The 20,987-nt window shown below is 39.4% G+C and overlaps 1 protein-coding gene across 1 annotated transcript in view; it reads right to left on the minus strand.

The window, feature by feature from the left end:
• Window positions 1-20,987, minus strand: part of cpeb4b (cytoplasmic polyadenylation element binding protein 4b) — a 41,710-nt gene that overhangs the window by 13,858 nt on the left and 6,865 nt on the right. Inside the window, exons 3-4 of the mRNA XM_033978747.2 lie at window positions 9,407-9,497; window positions 752-802 (exon numbers count right to left, since the gene is read on the minus strand). Coding sequence (XP_033834638.1) covers window positions 752-802; window positions 9,407-9,497 — 142 coding nt within the window. The remainder of the gene's footprint in view (window positions 1-751; window positions 803-9,406; window positions 9,498-20,987) is intronic.

Genomic DNA, 20,987 nt, shown 5'->3' on the forward strand with positions numbered 1-20,987 from the left:
GAAGCTATAAAGCTATGAAGCAAGCTATAAAGTCTCAATTCTTCTAGCCAAGGTTGCAGAAAGCTTGCCAAATAACAGTACAAATTAGTGGCCTACAATCTGATCATTGCATTTTCTATACCCTCGAGAGTGCTTAGAAACTATACAATGCTCACACATTTGTGCAAGTAGGTCACTGTGAGGCGGTAAACAGCCAAGACAAAACACCCATGGACCAAACAATGTCTGTTAGTCAAAATATCAATACATTATAATACGGATTGCACCATAAGTATCATTTTCAGAAACCGGCCAGTGTCCTTCATTTCACCTATATCCAATCCTACTATTTCTTTTGACCATACAGTCTCCTTGTTCCTTGTATTCTTAGAGCAAATATTACAAGAAGTTAAACCGTTGCATCAACTGTTTACGGTGAAGAAAACGGTTTAGTGTTGAAAGTACTTCAGCAGCCCGGGCAGAGGGTTGCAATGACTTGTGACATTTAGAAAGCAGAAGGGCACAAAGGGATGCAACAATGAAATATTTGGTTGGACAGAGTCGCTGACAAAAAAAAGGCAGACTCAAGAATCAAAATTACCAGACAAAAATATATTACAACTTATCTTTTTTTTTTTTTTTTTTTTTAAGAAACTAACAAATTGCGTGAAAAAAAAACACTTCTATGATTTAATACAAGTAGACGTTTAGCTTTCCACAACGAATTACAAACAATAAACCATGAATGCTTCTTAATAGACTTGCCACGTACCATTAAGGGACAGAGGGTTGTCTCCGCCTGGATGAGGGAACCCCAGACGACCTGCAAAAAAGACATAAAACTGTTTAATTATATGGTAAATACATGCAGTAAAACAATCCAGTATCAAGAATCACAAAACAAGCCAATGATGGTAAAATAGTACTAAAAATTCCACAGTTCTATAAAAGGTACTGGTCATTATCTAACTTTTATTTATATATTTTTTTCCATATAATACAATTGTTTACAACATTGTCCTGATTTAAACTTTAAGTAAAGTAAAACACGGTCACCCAATAGAAATATCAATACCAACACTCTCACATATTGTTAGTGCTTATCTGATCTTAATGTGACCTATTTCACGGTAAACAAAACACAAAACATCTCGCTCCTTGTTTATAGCAACAGCACCTTGGTATATCTTTGCATTGTTGCTCCAGCACATGGGGATTTATAGGCTATTTTTGAGATTTGTTATAAAAAGGTGTGATAAAATGCGAGCTCCAGTGGCGTTCGACACTATAAAACGACCTGGAGCTAGCTGCGTTGCTATCCGGGCTCGATCACACCACATAAATTAAGCAGCTTCCAATTTAGCAAAAAGCCACAAGAAACGAGAGCAGGATAATGTTCTTTAGTTATTGCTTCATGTGCTGAGATTTACTTTGCTGATGGCTGCAATTTCAACAATGGGTCTTACAATGTAGGGCACGTTCAAGACACAAGAAGGCCAAGGTAGCTGAAAACTCAATTGATACTCTACCTGTATATCTACGGTGGAACGTTCAGCAGTTACCACGGTGACACAATGCACACATTAGCGAACGCAGCCTGATAAATATTTAGAAAAACTAGAAAATGGATAAACAACTAATTTTTCAGGAGCCTGTGATCAAGTGTGTTCATGGCCCCGTTTAGGTGTTTTATTATCAACAAAAAAGGGTGAGTGTGACTAAGTGAAGCTGTTGGCTAATGCTAGCTAGCTTGTGACTGTAAATTGATATGTGAGAGACTTGTTTAACAGCATAAATCATCTCTCCAACTCAGTTCCTTCTGGTCAGATTGAACCAAAACCGAAGATCAGATTAAAGTCAAACAAAGCTTCGGACAGTGCGGTCTCTAGTTAGCATCGCACCCCGAGGGAATGTGGATGGCATCAGCTGCAAAGTACCAATATAATTCACAGCAATACACACTGCAATCTTATACAGTCCGCACCGTGCGCACATCACCCTCTCTTTCCCTGTCAGCTTCTCCGCTCTGTCGCGCACCATACATTTTACGTTGTTCCGTTTGCCAGGCCCTCAGATTATACACATCAACACACCATGCTAGCTTATGTTGTGATGCCAAACAAGCTTCAAAGTTATGCAAGGCCAGCTAACTCCGCGGCCAAAATAGTGCCACCATTGTTCCGACGGATACGGGCCGTCCTGCGATTGGTGCGTTCCTATTCCTCGGTCACATTGAAGTCTTGTGGCCCCTCCCCCCCCACACCGAGTATGGTTTGGAGCTGTGGTGCAGAAAATACAGGATACAAGATGAAACTGGACAGACCACCCATACATACAGGAGTGGCCCAAAACCATACAGTTTCACAGTACATTTATCACAGACTGGACGTAAGGATAGCTTCTACTGAGCTCAAGCTGCAAAACAATTTAGGTTTGAGTAGTCGCCCTCAAACTAAAAGCTAGGTGGTTCAAATGCAGCTTTCGACCAATGCGTTTTAGTGTTGTGACCTTGGGCAAGACATTTGGGAATAGTGTTGTCACGATACCGAAATTTCAAACTTGATTTTGATACTAAAGTAAAGCCTCGATACTCAATACCAATTATGATACCCACATTTGTTTTTCAATATCGATACTTGCTTAAAAGAGAACCCAGTTTCAATACCAGCATTTCATTTTCGATTCTTTTGACAACTCTAGTGATGAATGCTATGAGAATTTTCTTTAGAAATCCAAGAATTTTTTGATCATTTCTTGTACTATCCCTCGGCAGCATCTACTCAATTTACTTTTACACATTCTGATGACACAGTTATAGAAATAGATGCGCATGGAGGCGTGGCGGAGTCCATCTTGGCTCGGCACGGTGCGTCTCTCCGAAGCCTTTAATAGCATATGAAAGCATGTTTGCGAGCGCCACATCCCTGCGCGTCTGCTGCTAGCATGTGCCCGCTCTGTGAACCTGATTAGCATGCTGGCGGTTGCATACATGTACAGTACAGCCCACAGAGCAGCAGTGTGTCTCTGGACTGCAAACAGAGGGCTCCATTCTGCCGCACGGGACAATGCTGGAAGCCATTCAAAGCCACTCCAACAGTAGACAGTTTTTCTCCCCTCTGTGCCCTCACTTTGTTCAACGTGATGTGCTAGAAGAGCAAGAATGGTGTGGCCCAGTGTGCGTTTTGACATTGGTGTGTGTGTGTGTGTGTGTGTGTGTGTGGGGGTGTGTGTGTGTGTGTGTGAGGGAGGGAGAGAGTGAGAAGAGAGAGAGAGAATTTTGCAGTAATTATGTTTTTACTTGGCTGTGAGGGAAAATGGAAGCAGGATACGAGCATGAAGTGTAATTAGGAAAACAAGGGTAAACTAGGTTATTTGTGTTGTAGGCCAAAGGCTACTAGGACAGAAATGGAATGAGAAGAACACATCAAGTTGGGGAGTGATGCAGCAGTTTCAACGCAGAGCTAAACACACCAGAAATCTCATCTCTCTGTCTATGCGACTGTCGAGTCTCAAAAAGATAGAAAGAAGATCTAACTTTGCTATCGCACAATCATCAAAAATGCATTCTCTCGCCTCCTCCATCTTGCCATTCCAACTATTTGGCTTCAGTCTGTATAACCTACGTCTTTGTTTAGCTGTATGCTGTAGCTCTGACACTGTAGTGAACCCCTTGATCTCCTGTTTTATACAAGATAGTAGTGCTGTCATGATATTTAAATTTCAAACTTGATTTCAATACGAAGGAAAAGGCTTGATACTCAATACGAATTTTGATACTGCAATAATGAAAAAACAAACAAAAACAAAATAAACAAAATAAAAGTGCGTTCTTTAAGTTAAACGTGGGTCTATACTGGTGTTGATAAAGTGCCAATATTACTCTAAAACAATAAAAGGTATAATTCTTTCATATTTATGGCATTTTTTCTGTATCGATACTTGTTAAATTGAGTTTCTAATTTTGATATGGTCTTATTATCGATTAGCATCTGATTTTTGATAACCCTACAAGCTAAAAGGAGTTAATGCAGCTAATACAACCATTTGGCGGCATATTATTGAAACTTCACGCTTGTGTTTTGGGCAGGTGCAGGTCCACGATACTGTGTAGGAGTTTCGAGAGTCTGCAGCAAGTTAAAAATATATGCATTGTGTAATTGATGTAAAAGTTTAATTGAAGAGCTGTTGCCTTTTAACAGAGGCTGAAACCCATGACTAACCCGCACTATGGTTTCAGACACTAATCGATACTAAAACTAATATCAAAACTAGATACAGATTTGAACAAGTATTGAAAAAAAGCAACAAAAAAACAACTCACATAAACAACATTTTAGATTTTCTGAGCAGTTTTCATTTTGAGCTTTATCAGAACCAATATAAGTCCTCATGCTAAGAGAAGTACTATTTTGTATACGAAAGCTACATTCTATTACTAAAAAAGGAGCACTTTTATCTTTATTGTGGTATTGTAATTGGTATTAAGTATCAATAATCGAGTTTGAAATGTTAGCATCACTATAAACACTATCCTGCACTTTACTCTACCGTCTCTTTAATTGCTGGCTGAATTCTGCTAAATAATGAACCCACCAACACGCACGACCAAAAGCACCAGCTATTCATGGCAAAGGATAGACTACAAAATGAATGCATGATAATAATGTATCCAAAATAGAAATATGATTACAGAAAATAACTGGATGACAAATTCAGCTGTCTCCTATGGTTTACCTCCGCTGCACAACCTGTCACTACATCCTATTTTTTAAAAGTCTGGCTGATTTCTTCCCTAATGACGTCCCAAAACCGTATGGTGTTGAAGGCGCAGATAAACCTGTTATACACTCTCCGGTGCCAGGCTGCTTGAGGGACCGAGCTGCAGCAGTAGAGCGGATGTGTGCCAGCAAGACTAGCGCACGGATTCAGACGTGGCTAATGAGCTAGCCCTCCACTCCTCTGTGCTAATAGTGAGGAAGAGGTGCAGTGGTTTGACAGCACGACACTGGATCACAGCGGGAGAGCGGTTCAGCACGGGCTATGGTAAATACGAGCCGATAGTGAGGCGTCTGGAGAGGGTTTTCACCGCGTATGGCCGTCTGTCTGTTTGTCTACACTACGCCCCAGTGACCTTTGAGTTCAACGTTAGGCTGTGTACACATTCAACTTTCATCAAAAAATAATAGGGTTTAGTAAAGTAGAAAGTAGATGAGCTTACAAGTAGCAATTCTGCATGACTTACTCTAGTTGTTATTTTGATTTTATGGAAATAAGTAGTTTATGGAAAACTGGAATAAGTTGTCAGCTGAAAATGTTTTGTTTTTATTCCACTGTAGCGTTTTAAAGCCACCATCTGCAAGTTAATTTTATTTTTTCCACCAGTAGATGGCACATTTGAAACCTGTTCCTCCCTCCCCTCACCTGGCCTTTGTTCAGACTCATCTTTGCTTCCTGGTCTTTTTCTGTCAGGCCAAAGCTGTCCACTATCACACTGTAGCAACGCAGATAAAATCTAGCGGTGATATATGAGAATACAACAGAGGCGAGCCAGTCAATCATGATAACCTCAAGACTTGGTCCAACTGACTACTTTTTTAAAATATTTTGTTATCATTTCGGTCTATATTGAATCAGCTACAACAAAGTCCTTCCCTTCTGTTATGCTTCTTTTATGACATACTCTTCTGTTAACCAAAGACCGTGGATCAAATAATAAAAAATAAAAACAGAAAAAAGTTTAGAATTGTTAAAAACACGTCATGCACAAACTCAACTGTTGTGCTGCTCAAATTGCCGCTGGTAATCCATGAGTAACTGTTGAAATATGTCTCTAATCACAGTACAATATTTTAAGGTTGAGGTATCTAAAGTAATAAGGAGAGTAAACTATGTTAAACTCTAGTCATCTAGCACATCTTGTACAGCTACACCCAACTCTCCACTAACAACCATCACAAATTATGCGTGTTTAGTGCAATGAGCTGCCAGCCACTCCCATTCACAGCACAGAGGCTTCAGTTTACCGATGGTGCAGGTGTAGTGGGTTTTATTTGTTATGAAAATGTCAGAATGAGCTGCAATTTGTTCAGCTGGGGAAAAAACACCAAATTGTACACATTGTGCTTTTAGCTTTTCACCTAACCTGACCCATTTTCACTGTTGGTTTAAAAAGAAGGAAGAAAAAAAAAAAAAACAGAATGTCCCTGCAGGGCCACCATAGATGGGTAGTAATAAATGTGTGGTTTGTAATAAGCCATTATGCTGCTTGAAATCTAGTTAAATGAAAATTAAAACAACACAAAAAATACACAATTTTATTATACAGTAGTTTCAGGTTGAACCAAATCTTGTACTTATGAGGTACGTCTATTTTATTCTATTTTAATTGTGTAATTGTGTGAGGAGCTTTATAAAGAGTCCCTGCTGAGATTAACCAAGCACCCCTTTAATCAATAACCAAAGCTTTGCCTCCATTTTAATTGTTCTCCTCCAGAAGACACCAGAGTCTACACAAAGTGCCTTTCACCCCTCGCACATCATTTTGAACCGCGTGTCATGATCAAACTTCAAAAGACGAGAAACAAAAAGGCAAATCAAGCCTCTGCATCGCCACTACAGCAATATTTGGTGGAATAATCCCGATCTTTCATGCCAGTGAGCACAACTCTATCTCATCTCAAATGCCAGACTTTGTCATAAAAATCTGATGATCAAGGCGAAGAGTGAAAACAGAAATGTAAAAGGCGTGCCGACAGAGAGACGGTTTGGAGTCGGAATGAGCCCCGGAATGAGTCTTTCAATCTCAGTCCTAAATCCCCTCTTAAATACAAAGCCTAAGCCCCGGCAGTGTATTCTCTATGCGGCTCCTTCTTCTAAAAATGTATCGGGAAAAGAGGTCAGATTCAATAGAACACGTTTGACACACTACACAGAGTTTGGATTGTTAAATATTTGAGGAGTGAGGAGGAACAGAAAGCTAAAATGACCTCTCGACTGACCTTGTGACTAAATATGCCGCTATATAGTTGTTCCTGTTTTAATTGTTCTACAGTGTTCAGTGTTGACTTGAACACAGTATATGGCACACGAGTTGTCAAATTGAGTGACATCGTACAAAAAAAATCTGTCACTTAGGCTGAATTTAAATAGAAAGCTGACTTGGAGACATGGGGGTTGTGCAAGGATCAGCAGACAAGGCAAACCTATGCTAGTATACACTGTAATACACGTATAAGCCTCTTTCTAATTAAGTAATAAACGTTAGGTAACAACATGGTCGATTTACAGCTGTGGCAGTTTGCTGAATGTCTCTCCCTGCCCTTCCCCCCAGTTTTCAGCTAAACTATTCTGTATTATAAAGCATATATGGTCTGAAAACAAAGTCATAAAGTTCTCAGGGCACACCGACACAATAAGAATGACCTCTTGACCGACCTTGCAATTGTTGGTCATTTTGACACTAACAATGTGCAAACGTTGATACTTCCTACATTCAAGTATGCACCCAAGTTACATTTAGTTAGAACAATGTTGTGGTAAATCTACGTGAACAAATGAGTCCTTAAAATGTAGTGACAAAAATATTTGTCACTACTATTTTTATTATGAGGTTGCTACTTCAGATAAGCGAGAAAATTCTGTACGGCAGCGAGAATTAGTGGTATTTGTGATGAAAGTCCTTTTAAAAGCTGGTATGGAGAGACCTGTGGGTGAGGTGAATGAGTATGGGGCTAAACAGATATGCTGAAATCATACTGTGTATTTATAAATGGACAGAGCTAACCTGCTAGTGCTACGTTCAAGATAAGAAGTGATCATGAGCGTGCTTCCGGCTCCATCGAGTCTGGCTCCAATGTACTTGTCATTTTGGTCTTAAAATGTTCATATTGACCAGCTCTACATGATCCTGGTATTTTTATTTCACTATTCATGTTCATAACTCCAGATATGAACATGAATAAGAGATAAATCAGCTGCCTTCTTTCCTAGAGGTCGCTCCCACTAGCGTTAGCAACAGGTTACGGTAGATTGACAGCGTTGCCAAATGTACAGTAGGTGGTTTAGTACTTCTAATTGAGTAGCGTACAGAAAGTTAATGTGAGGCCTCCACTAATTCAACAGCTATCAAATTCAAAGTGATAAGATGATGCATTTTCTCTTGGATAGAAATAACAAAATAATATTGTTCATTAGACTTTGAGAACACTATTTGGGTAATGAGTATATTACCAATATGAAAGACTAACGCCTTTATTGTTTGGAATAAATTGTAGTTTGGTTGTAATCTCTTCATGTTGGAATATTTCACACAAAGACTAGGCTGAAGTATCTTGTGCATGTCTCAGGTTTGAATACTATACATGTAATTTGTTTCTTTACAACGTTAGCGCTGACATGTGCTGTGGTTGTAGGTTGGTTGAGAATATGCGTACATGTGTATTAGCTGGTTATTGTTTTGCTCATAGTGGCAATGTTTTACCAGATTGTTACTCTAGTCAAAAGTGGAAAGTAACTCATACATTTAAAATCAAAGGAATTACTGACTACAGTCCTAATCGTCCTGCCCTACTCTCACCCTTACTCCAATTGGTTGGTTCTCAGAAAAATCTTGGACTCTACTTCAAATGAAGCTTTGCAAGTTAACTAATCAAATTTACATAAAAGATTGGTCTAAAATGCTACTAAAATTGCATGAAGTGTGACGAAACAAATGGTACTGTAGTATTTTTAAGCATACAAATTTGATAGCAGTACTTGATATCGATAAGCGCTGCAAGATTAACCTCAGTCTGAATACACACAACTGGCAAATCGCAAAGGCCGCAAATCTTAAAATACCAAAATTTATTCCACAAAAAGCAGAATATTCTGTCTTATTCTGCATAAATATTATATAGTATTATAATATTTCAGTCTTTATGAATTCTTCTGCACAGGTTTAAAATGTAAACTTTGAAAAGAACTGTATTTATTAACAGAAATCACAAATCTAATCGCAGAGCTTGTAGGAAAAAAATGAGATGCGTTCCTCAAATTGTTCATGGCATTTACAGACAGTTAATCGACAACTCTACATCTATAAATGTGAAAGTAGAAGTAAAATGTTGAAGCTAACTTTGAGCCAAGCAAGCAGTGTCAATTTTTCATCTAACCTGAGAACAAGGAATAAATACATACGGTTTAAAGATACACTGTGTAACTTTTCTGGTGAGGGGTCCATCCCTTGCCTCCATTAAAGATTTTATTGTTTTGCTTTGAATGTTAGACTGAAGGGCTTATAGAAAAAAAAAAAAAAAAAGAGATATGTTCCCCAAACCGTTCATCCCTATAATTGAGTACATTTGTATTCATGTAACTGCACTTTTCTTCCCACCCCTGACTAATCGTTTTTAGTAGTTTGTGTGAGTAGTAGTAGTTTGTGGTTCACCTTTGAGGGAGTCCTGCTCGGCCCTCATGATGTCGAAGAGGGAGCTCTCCAGGGGGTTCATGTTGAAGCTGTCGAACGACCGGGTCCGCTCCTGCACAGACACAGACACCACAAACTATTTATCTCTAGACGCACAAGATTAAAACTAAACAAAAAACAAAAGAACTACTGACTGCCTCCCTGTCTGGACACACCGCAGAAATTACACTTATTTCGCATTACTTTGATTGAATTAACTTTAGTTTACACACCTACACCAGAGGAGACAGAGGGGTTTTTGAGCTGTGTACACAAGCAAATGGGCTGTTTTGCAATTCGGATTACCACCGAGTCTGGGCTAAACGATGACATGGAAAAGTTGAACGTATCATTACATTCAGATGAAAGACGCAGGATAATCTATATTTGAAGGAATCAAAATGAGGGAAACGAAAGACTTATGGCCCAAAATGCAGGGGCGTGGTGAAGGTGGTTTAAATTATAGAGAGACAGTTGGTTTCACATAAGTCTTCTGAAAATGCTTTTTGGTCTTGTTATATACTGCATCTTTATATTATTGTAAGTTTAGCGTGGGGTCAAGAGAGCACAAGGTTAGACAATATGGACTAGAACGTTCGAAAATAAATGTGAAGCGATTTTGCATGCATTTGCTTTATATTATTTTACCCAGACATATATAGTCACTCAATTGGCAGGTCCGATTACCATCAACCAGGAGAATCAGACACAATGCTCAGTGCTATGAGTTTTGCATGTCTACATTATGTCTTTTTTGCTATATTTTCATAACTACTAACTACTACATAAACAAAAAACAAGTACCAAAAATGTCAACAACTTAATTCACAAACATTTTCAAATTAACTTCCTCTTTAATACCACCAACACTCAGTTCTAGTTTTGACTACAAAACAAAAACATTGTGACTACCGCCAATTTTGACATAACATTTCTGACAGCCAATAAGCTGACATTGTTTTCACAACTGTAACTTTCAAGGATAAAAACTCCACATCAGCCATGCAAATTTCATTTATTTACATGTGGTTCCACTGAGAAGTTAAGCTAAACACGCCAGGCCTTGAATAAAAGTCTTTGTTGCCCACAGCGAGGGCATCCTTGGCATCCCAACCAAACTGGAAATGCAGTATGCTGATGAGGCATGTAAACATACTTCTATACTACGCACTCAAACATGTGTCCACCCAGCCAGTGCCGGCAGATAAGACTGTGTTGTGTCTCCGCCTCGCTTTGGCAAAGTATGCGGCTCCAAAAAAAAAAAAAAAACAACTTCTGTGGCCCACATGAGCACACCGAGAACAGACAGTCGCCACTAAATATCACATGAGTGTCATAATGCTGCCTTATCGTCTGCCTCTTCCTTTATTCTCAGCGTGCCATCCTAAAATCAGAAGACAAAAAGTCCTGCAACAAAGATCACGCGTAAGGAGTGACTAAACAGTTACTCATTACTCTGCCTCTGATGTTCTCCGTGGCATTTACAAGAGTCACTACACAACTCTACATCCTGACAGAGTGCAAACTTTAAATGTGAAAGTAGAAGTAAAATGTTGATAGCTAAGTTTGAGCCTAGCTAGTAGTGTCAATTCTTCATCCAACCTGTGAACAAGGAAAACATTTGATTCAATGATACAACAGTTTAAAGATACACTGTGTAACTTTCCTGGTGCGAAATCCACCACATGCCTGCATAGAGATTTTACTACTTTGCTTAAATGTTACACTGAAGGGCATAAAACATATCTATATTGCATTTCCTCAATTACAGTTGCTACTATTGCTTAAAATACCTTGAAAAACATACATTCTTGCAGTGAGTGTGGTTGCTTCTCCACAGATCTGACCTGTAACTTTGTCTGTTGGCGTCCATGGATATAGATTAAGGTCATATTGTGGATAATTTCACCCAAAGCACAAACATCTCAATCGGGACAAGCAAAAAAAACACCAGAAAGACCACCAAAAACTTACATATCACATCTTTAACTACAAATGTACAGGCAATTATGTTAAAGTTGGACCTCAGTATGTACCATATATAGACGTTATTATACAAAATTCAGGGTAAAGAGCTGCTTAACAGGGCAATTAAAACATATCGATAACAAAACATACAGTGACAGTGTAAAGTCTGTTCCATTTCAGATAAACATGAATGGTGAGATATATTACGGTTAAAATGGAGGGGATCCAGACCTATTTCACAAAGATAAGAAACTGAAAAGGGAACTATTTTTTCACAGAGAGGATCATTCAAACTTTTCCTGGTATCAGGATTACACAAGGCAAATAGGGTCAAAATGATAATGAAATCAATAATCGCAATGCAAGCTGTACTATTTTTGCCCGTAAACTGATCTCTTCCAACAGATTTGTGTTCGAAATATTCCGTGGAAACATAACCAGCTGATGTCACGGGGTTTAGTTTTACTTTGAGTGTAAAAAGATCTCTAAAGCAATAATAGACTGTCCGGTGGATCTCACTTCCTGTCATATGTGCAGCCTACATAACAGTCAGACACGTCGGGTTGCCCTGGGTCTGACCGATAATCAACAGCGTGGCTTGCACAACACCACTTACCAAACATGTCAGCGACTGCCGTGTGTGACCAATCTATACGAAACAATCTTTCTGTCACTCCGTCTACACGCGACTGACGCTTTATCTCTCCAAAAAATGGCACATGCCTCCAGCTCCCAGGCTACTCCCTTGTTTTGGAGCGCCAGGTACAAAATAGTCTTGGGAAGGAGGGCACCGTGCGTACCGGGTTACACTGTGAGCTCATTGGGTTTAGATAGTTAAAACGTTCAAACAGGAAGGTAAAAAACTAGTCTCTCATCTGTTCCAGACTGGGTCAACTTAGGAGAGAAAACTGAAAAGTACAATTATTTTTAAGGAATTTGATCATATTTTTTTTTTATAAAAGGTATAATGGAGGATTCTGGAGCTAGCAAATACACGTTTGGCTTTGTTATTAATGATTTTAGTAAGAAAAAAGTACTTTTCAACAAAATAAAGAGTAGCAGTATCTTTAATATTATTGTGTGGCCTTATGCAAGTTCTGATATAGGTAAAGATTGTTCAAAAACTATTCAGAAGATGTTAATGCCAATGTTATATTATTTTGGGTACTTGATGAAATTAGTTTTTTATTTTTGATACTAGTTTCAGTATCTAGTATCTCAGATTTTATTTATTTGTTTTACCTAGAAAAGTACATTGATTTTATGTATAAAAAGCAATGCGTTCTGCTAAGTGCTAAAGGCTAAGCTAGGTTAGTATAAAATATAACACAACACAAAACAAAGCAAAATGTTATGAGAAGAAAGTATTTTTGAACTGTGATGAATAAGAGTGTGGAGCTTTAAGCAACGTCACCCAAACCCAAATGTGCTCTGCCTTCAGATATAATCTCCCCAAAACATAACGCAGCCAGATTCATACTGGACTCCGCCAAGTTTACCATTTGGTGCTGCGCAGATTTCCCACGCTGGCAAAAAAGAGCATGCAAAGATGACACGAAGGAGGAACACACCCAGCTCCACACTCTCTCCCTCTAAACAAATATCCACATAAGGATATACAGACCGGGACTACCTTTCTCTCATATCCGCCTTGGTAACCGGCACTGACTTAGCCTATAGCTAGGGGTCAAATTAAACAAGCCCTCACTTACATGTAAAAGAAAACAACAACAGGAGTGCATGTTGAAGGAGAGCCGGGCCATATGGAAACGGCAGTCACGGGTTTACTGGGAGGATAAAACTGGATTGGACTCTAAATTGTTCCATTTATGTGAACAGCCGAAACATGATTCAGTGATTATGTGACTGACTCGGCCTACGTCCATGTTTTTATAGGTATATTTTTGCCATGTTTGGTATAGTCTGTTCTGATCTGGTATGACAAGCTAAAATTGCTGCACATTAATAGTGAACGGTGAGGCGTAAAAACCAGGCAATAGCTCAGTGATTTTATGTAGAGTTCAAGAAGCATGACCGTCATATAGAAATACAGCACTGATCCAGTCATCGATTTTTAAATCTTTTTTAACGGAGCATTTATGAAAGATTGCTCAAAAAAGGTGAAGAGTGCAAGCCTTATTGAGCTGAGCTGGTGTTTTGAATGGATGTCGATGGGTACAAGGCTTTTTAGCGCCTGTACTCAGAGCATTCCTTTAAAGCAATGATCACTATGTCTGTTGTGTTGAAAAAATGTGTGTTGAAGAATCATTGAATTGTTATTTTAGCTATTTAAAATATGAATCTAGTCTAGTTTCACTTTTCTAAAATAGAAAATCACGTCCAAAGAAAACATTTATTTGTGTTTGTGATCCCTGCTCATCACATTTGACTTGACAAAGAAAACATCTAGAGATACAGGGCAACCTTGACAAACAGGATTGTCCTCTTGAAGGAATTTTCAGTCTTATGAGAATAGTGACAGGTTGTAATGGTCAGATTAAGACTTTAAGAAACTGGTAAAACATCTTTTTTTTTTTTTTTTTTTTTAGATTTGCCACCATTATGATTTTATTATTGTGCATCATTGTGAAAGAGAAGTGCAGACTAGAGTTTCAGCTTTCACAAAATGCATTTTGCTTTAAAACTGTCTCCAATTCTACTTTAAGAGAGCATATTTGTATTCCTGTTTACTTCTATGTGAACTCAGCATCATTGACTTGACACAAACATTAATCTCTTCCCTGAACCCACCAATCACAAAAACATCTCCGTAAGTCTAATCCAATGTCATTTTTCACGATGAGATCACTTTAGAATGAGTTGTGACATTGCAGGGAAGTGTACCATTGTTACACAGGAGAATGAATTCATTTTGAAGGATGAAATGCGTTTTAGACTGGCGAGGTTGGACGTGAGGCCTGTGTGCCACGCTGCAGTTGCTAAGCATTGGCCCGGAGAGCTTCAGATGGCGATTAATCATCAAATCTGCCCCTCCCGCCTCTCACACACATGCACACACACGCACATGCACACACGCTACTGTCCAGCTGATCGGCAAAGCACTGCACACACGTTATTATGGCCAGTCATCATGGTCAAAACCACTCTGCAGGGGAGACACACATCATTTAAAGGGCTGCTGTCATCTCGCCGAGCTGGGCCAAAGGACTCAAGGCTGCAGGTATAAACATCCAAGACAGCGTGTTAGCTCCGCGGGCTTTAGCAATGAGCCATTTCTGTACACAAGATGCATTATGGGAGAAAGTCCGAGCTAAAAGGGTGGATATCCGCACCCTCTTCCTCGATCACTGTCACTGAAAAGTCCAAACAATGCATTGATTTACATGAGGCAGCGCGGTGCCTTTGCTTAACCAAGTCTGACCTTCATCCAAACTGAAATAGTTAGGGATATTGAATTTCAAAGCATGTCAGCGGATTATGGAAATTGAATAAAAGTCTAAGTATGTTCTATCCCAAACAATATAATGTGATCAATAGAAAGGAACGATGATAAAAATGCAAAGAGAGGTACAGGAATAATCTGCGAGTGCAGCGTGTCCTTGGCTCAAACGCAGAAATATTCATGTGCAGTAACGGCTTCACTCAAACTTCACTCATGTTTATCAGATTTTTATTTAGTGCTGATGAGTCGGGCTAACAGTGGGAACTATGGCGTGCTACCAAAATGCCATGGAGAATTTATTTAAATAGTTTTGAAACTCTATAAAACTTCACTCACGCTGAAAAGTCTTTAACTGGAATTTGTGAAGAAATGATAAGATACTTGAAATGTTTAAAACTTTGTGCCCAACTAAAACGGGTGCAACGAAAGGATAATATATGTATTATCAGGCAATTGTAAGAAAAACCTCAGCAATACTTCTCAAAATTAGTCAATCATTGAGTAATTTGGTCTATAAAGCCCCACTGAACAACTCAAATGGGAAAGCCACTGCCATGACTTTTGTCAACAGTGTAAAACAGTGCTTTGTAAAGTTGCCATTGTAAACACACGCAAGAGAAAAGTGCTTTTAAATCAAATGCAGAATAAAGCAGAAAGGACAGCCTCCTCCAGAGCTAATGACACTTCTAGAGGTACAGAATGATTAAATACGACATGCTGGGGCCAATTTACCCAAACATTCATCTTTATGTCACCTCTCACTTAATGAAAACGAAAGGTTGAGGCAGGCGAGGAGAGGACGAAGAAAGAACCTTGGCTAGAGAACAGAAAAATGGTGTGGTCTGAGATATTTGTAGCATTTACAGGTTTTGAAGCCTTACAAAATCATTTAGAAAGAAAAGCACTTCCCTCTTTTACTTGGTGGGTTTCTAAATCTCATTTCTGACACCGCAGAGAGACTTAAAGAGGAAGCCCAGAGCAAAGAAGGGAAGAGGGCCATGGCAGATGAAAGAGGCTTGTGTGATGGAGGGAGAGAAGGAAACAGAGAAAGAGAGAGAGAGCCAATGGTGAGGTAAGTCAAAGTCCACGCACCATAGGAGAAAGGACAGCCAGGAAGGGGAAACAGGTTAGGCGTTTGATGCCTGTGATTACGTTTCTTCCTGGTCCAACTATTTCAAAGCCCGGCGTTGACATTAAATACCCCTACTGTCACAAACAAGCTATTACGCACAGCCCGATGAAACAGGATCGAGCCAGTATATTCGCAGCACTTGGAGAGATTAGACCAGAGTCGCTCTATCGTATGTGCTAACGGCTAATCGTGGAGGACTTGTGCGTAGTAGACTTTTCTCTTTGTTTTAAACACATTTCCGAAGGACACGGGCCAGAGACTAATTAGCCCGAGCACACGCTAGAATTTGCGCGCCGGCTTTCTCTTTCCTGTTACCCGGCGTCTGTCAAGGGGGCAACAAGGGCAAGCTGAAGCCACATTATACCGTATGAGAGCCCCGTGCTTGGCAAGAGAGGCACAGGCCACTCATTAGTCTGGAAAACATTTGCTCATTTAGCACTCGAGGCACACAGGGTCCACAGCCGAAGGTCTGTGCAGATCTGTGCATAGTGAAAGCAATAGGTGGGTTTGCATTAGAGCTAGGATTAGATTTGCAGGAATTATCAATAAAGAGAAAGTACAACACCATTCACAGTAGAAACGAGATTTTGTTACAGTTTGAAGATTAACCAAAATCAAATCCAAAAGATATTTTAGGAATATTACTACATACATAGTTTTAACCCATAATCGTTCCCTCACGCTCACCACCCACAATCACCCAATCCTACTTTCAACCTGCCCACTTTAGCTGTTAATATTTCAGGTAAGACATGCATGAATTAATCCAATTTGAATGGAAAGTAGATCCCATCATTTCAAATTGTCAGTGTTCGGTTTGTATATTTTTAATCATGAGATATACATTCAATCCTGTAAACGCGGTTGGGCCAAGTTCAGACTTTGGAGGAATACATTTAATTATTTTCTTTTGTTTGTTTAAGTTCATGAAATGAATAAAGCTATTTTATTTTATTTTATTTTTTTTTAATTAGAAATCAAACCAGAAATTGTGACCAAATCAAACAATAATGATTCATTTTTATTACTCAGCCTTCATTTCAGGGTTAATCTCAAAATTTGAAGCTTCCAAACGAGCACTGTAACTTGATTCTTGATTTAAATATGTTGTGGATCTAACCCAGATATGGGCAAACTAAGGCCCGGGGGCCCCACACGGCCCTTTGGGGTTGTTAATCCGGCCTGCCGAACGTCACCAAATTATATTAAAATAAGTGAGGGTAAACCTTGTTCTATTTACCTTTTCAACAAGTTGTTGATCTTTTGGCACTTGATAAAACTGAATGTGAGTTTTTCTGCTGTGTTTATTTAACAGAAATTTAATTAATTAATTATTAATTGAATTAATGCATTTGGAAAACAATTTGTACAATGAGCCTTCATATTCATGCTTTGCTACATGTTACAGGCCAAATCTCTAATGTAATATATACATCTATATATCCTGGCCCGGACCCTCTGTCAAATTTTAGAACCCATTGTGGCCCGTGTGTTAAAAAATTTGCCCACCCCTGATTTAACCACATATTTACTTTTTGTACCAATACAAACAGCCAAATTAAACTGCAGTTGGTTCAGTGTCCACACACTGACCTGGCCATAGCCCGACACACAAGTGCTCTTCAGGATCACAGCTCAGGTGGCTGCCCATTTTGAAAAGATATTATTTTGATAGAGCCACTAGATCGATCAATGCTGGACACTTGTCTCTTATAGAAAGTGAAACTGAACTGCGGTGGACTGACCTTACACTAAATGTTGTAATAAAGTATGTAGCCATAACTACTATTGAATTAAAAATTTGCATTGTGGGTGTAGAGCTAGAGCTAGTACTATAGTAAATGTGTGTTTTTCATTTGAAATTACTGGAGAGACCCTTGTAATTACACCAAGCTCTAAAATTAGACCTAAGGTACTCTATTACTAATCCAAAGGCCTGGGTTTAGACATTGGATTCACAATTTAATCCCTACAATTTTAGCTTGTGTCTGGGTATGGCGTGAGGTCCTCATAATAAATAATGTTGGTGGTTTGAATATTTAGTGTGATTCTACCCAGGCTTGGGACCAGCTCAAACGAGTCGTGCCTGGAGATGATGCTGTTCCTAATATAACTGTAGGGGTATGATTCTTTTTAATAATACAGTGATCTAGATGGAGAATTCCTCTGACCCAGTTTTGGCGCTAGCTCACTGGCGGATGTTTGCTAAATAAAGACAGCAACAGAGTAGTGGATAAATAGTTTACGCGCTTTAAATGAAGTCGATGATGAGTTTATTGTCGCCACATGAGGCTTGAGACAGTTGTTTGCTATGCTCTCTAAATTAGCCTGAAAACGAGCATGGTGAAGTGACAGGATGGGCGCAGATATAGAAGTGGCAGGGGCGTCTTGCAGCTAATCCTCACTTCCACAGATTCCCCTCGCTGCCCCTCAGTGCTCCCACTATTTTTACTGGCCCGGCGTTCACCTGTCAGTAACACTACCTTAGCCAACAGCTGCTAATCACATGCTACTCTCAGGAGCTGCCACCGCTAGCCATTCCTCTACTGTTGACTTTTCCCTTTGAGATAGACGCTCAATTATAGGTTATTTGATTTCATTCAACTCACATAGTATGCATATTTGAAATGGAGTCTAGGTCAACAGACAGCATAGGTTAATGTAACTCCGGGAAAAATAGTGAAGTAAGCTTTTGAAACCTGATAGTGAGTTAGTGAAAGGCGTCAGTTATGTCAAATATTGATGGTATGATGTCAATATAAGTATTAGCTTCACGGTCAATTTTAGCATGCAACAGAAACCCTGACACGTCAGAATACGCTCGAGCCGCAACAGAAGCTGACGCACAGCTGCAGTAAAGTCATGGGGCACGGGGTTTAGCTGCTCTTACACCTTTTAACCCGCTCTCCCAGATGAAAAGTACATTTGGACAAGTCAAATAAGACAGCCGCTGCAAGCAACGTGGTTAAATACCAGCCTTGGTCAAGAAGGGCAAAACCAAAAAGGATGTGGTTGCTAACCTACTGGTAAAATAGCAAAATACTTCAAAAGTTCATAAAATATGATGAGTCAAAGATATTAAACAAAAGAGACAATTAAAAGGGCCAGTCTCAAAGTTTTAAACATAAAAAGAGTGCATTTTCCCCTGAACAAGAGACGCTAATGTACAAACTCTAGAAAGTTCATTTCAAAGTTTTCCTGTCATATCACATTTAATAATGTGACTGTAAATAATGCCATGGTCAAAGCAGTGTCATGGTTCATAAAAACAGTAGGAGTGAAGGCTAGCTCTCCTGATCTGCACAAACACTAGCCATAAGCCGTCACCAGCAGTTAGCAAGTAGCTTACAGAGACAATATCCTGTGCTGGCTTCAGTCTATGCAGCCCTGCAGCTCTTTGGCCTGTTCCACTGGTTCATATTAAGCTCCTGACGCAGCAACTCCATCTGACCTTCACACACACACAGGTGGGGACAGAATAACAAGTGGACAGCAGCCTACGTCGCCTTCTTTCTATAATAAAAAAAGTATGGCCAAATCATACTCCTCTCGGGTCAGGCTGCCAGTGTGTTCTCGGAGTCTGGCACAGAGCCCGACCTAAAGCCCATGAGAGTGCCATGGCGCTGCTCGGCACTTTGGATAAAATGTCCACCCAACGGCAGGTGGCTTTCAGTTCAGATTGCACCAACCAGTTGCCAGCCAGATTGATAGAGAAGATTCCACTTTCTACTTCTACTAACTAATAGCATAAGGGCTCAGAATATAGTACGGGTGAACAATACAATGGAAAATTAAAAACCCATCTCCATGAGGCCTGACCCTGTAGTTTAGATCCTTTAATTGCAGGCGAGTATTTTTAGCAGTATGTAACTTAAAGACGGGCAATGATGCCAACGCCTTCCAATTGACTGTCAACATAAAAATACTACGTAGTGAAAGTAAGTCAACATTTTGATAGGGATGCACTGATCCGGTTCGATTCTGATATTGTGGCTTTAAGTATCTGCCAGTACCAGAAACTGAAATCAACATTTATTTCCTTAAAATAAAAATAAAGGGGGGACTGATCCAAATGTGTTATGTAGCTGTTATTTATATCTCAAGTAACTGCAGAACAACTTTGAATAAATAAAAAATTCAGTCATGAGATTTTCTGGACCAATTATGACCAGTAAATAGTCGTATTACTATTGGTCCTATTAGTGTTGTTATTATTTAGAACAACCAGGATATCAGCTGAATCGATATTTGAAAGGTGATATCCAGTCTAGAGTCTAAGATCAGTTATTTCTAATCATATCACAATATCCAAGTTACCTTCAATAGCTTTACTGTTACATGGTTACAGCCTCTATTGAGAGTTCAAAAACAGCCGATGATGAGCTAACATTGTTCTGAGCAAAACAAAGGCAATTGTGAGGCAGAAGCGCCTAATCCCCAGTGTGTTGTGTCAGGACTAAAATGGAAACTATGTGAAGCACGGTGAACTGGACTGACAGCGCTCCTCTGGGTCTGTGCTGCCCGCAGGGGTCGGCCATTTCAATAACAAGAGCCCTGAGCCTGGCGAGGAGCAACAGGCTGCAGGCACGTGGAGCTGATGGACGTAAACACAGGGATAGTAAGCATTAGGCTAACCCGCTGGAGCTGTGCGGTACAGTGCACAATAAGAAAACGTTTAATTGGGATTATTTAATTTCCCATTAGAATTCAATCTCCTTTTTGTGTGTTTAGAGTATTCAAATGGATGATTTCACAGCTGGTTAATTTTTTCTGTTTTTTTTTTATCGACTTGAAATGTTCTTTACACATTTTGTATTTCAGATTGTTCATAGTACTGCTAAATTGCTAAAATAAAGTTGTTCATACTTTAATGCCTTTAATGATCTGTCTCATTGATACTAAACATTGACATTTTATCCAGAAGACTACAGGAAAGGTATTGGGGATTCTTTGGGTCATGTGTTTTTCAATATTAATTTAATTTCTTTGTGAATGACTTTGTAACTTCCCTGCCTAATTTGTCCTCTTCTTACCAGATCTCCCATGACAACAGCATCAGA

This window comes from Periophthalmus magnuspinnatus, chromosome 14 (genome assembly GCF_009829125.3).
Source record: "Periophthalmus magnuspinnatus isolate fPerMag1 chromosome 14, fPerMag1.2.pri, whole genome shotgun sequence".
Taxonomy (NCBI): domain Eukaryota; kingdom Metazoa; phylum Chordata; class Actinopteri; order Gobiiformes; family Gobiidae; genus Periophthalmus; species Periophthalmus magnuspinnatus.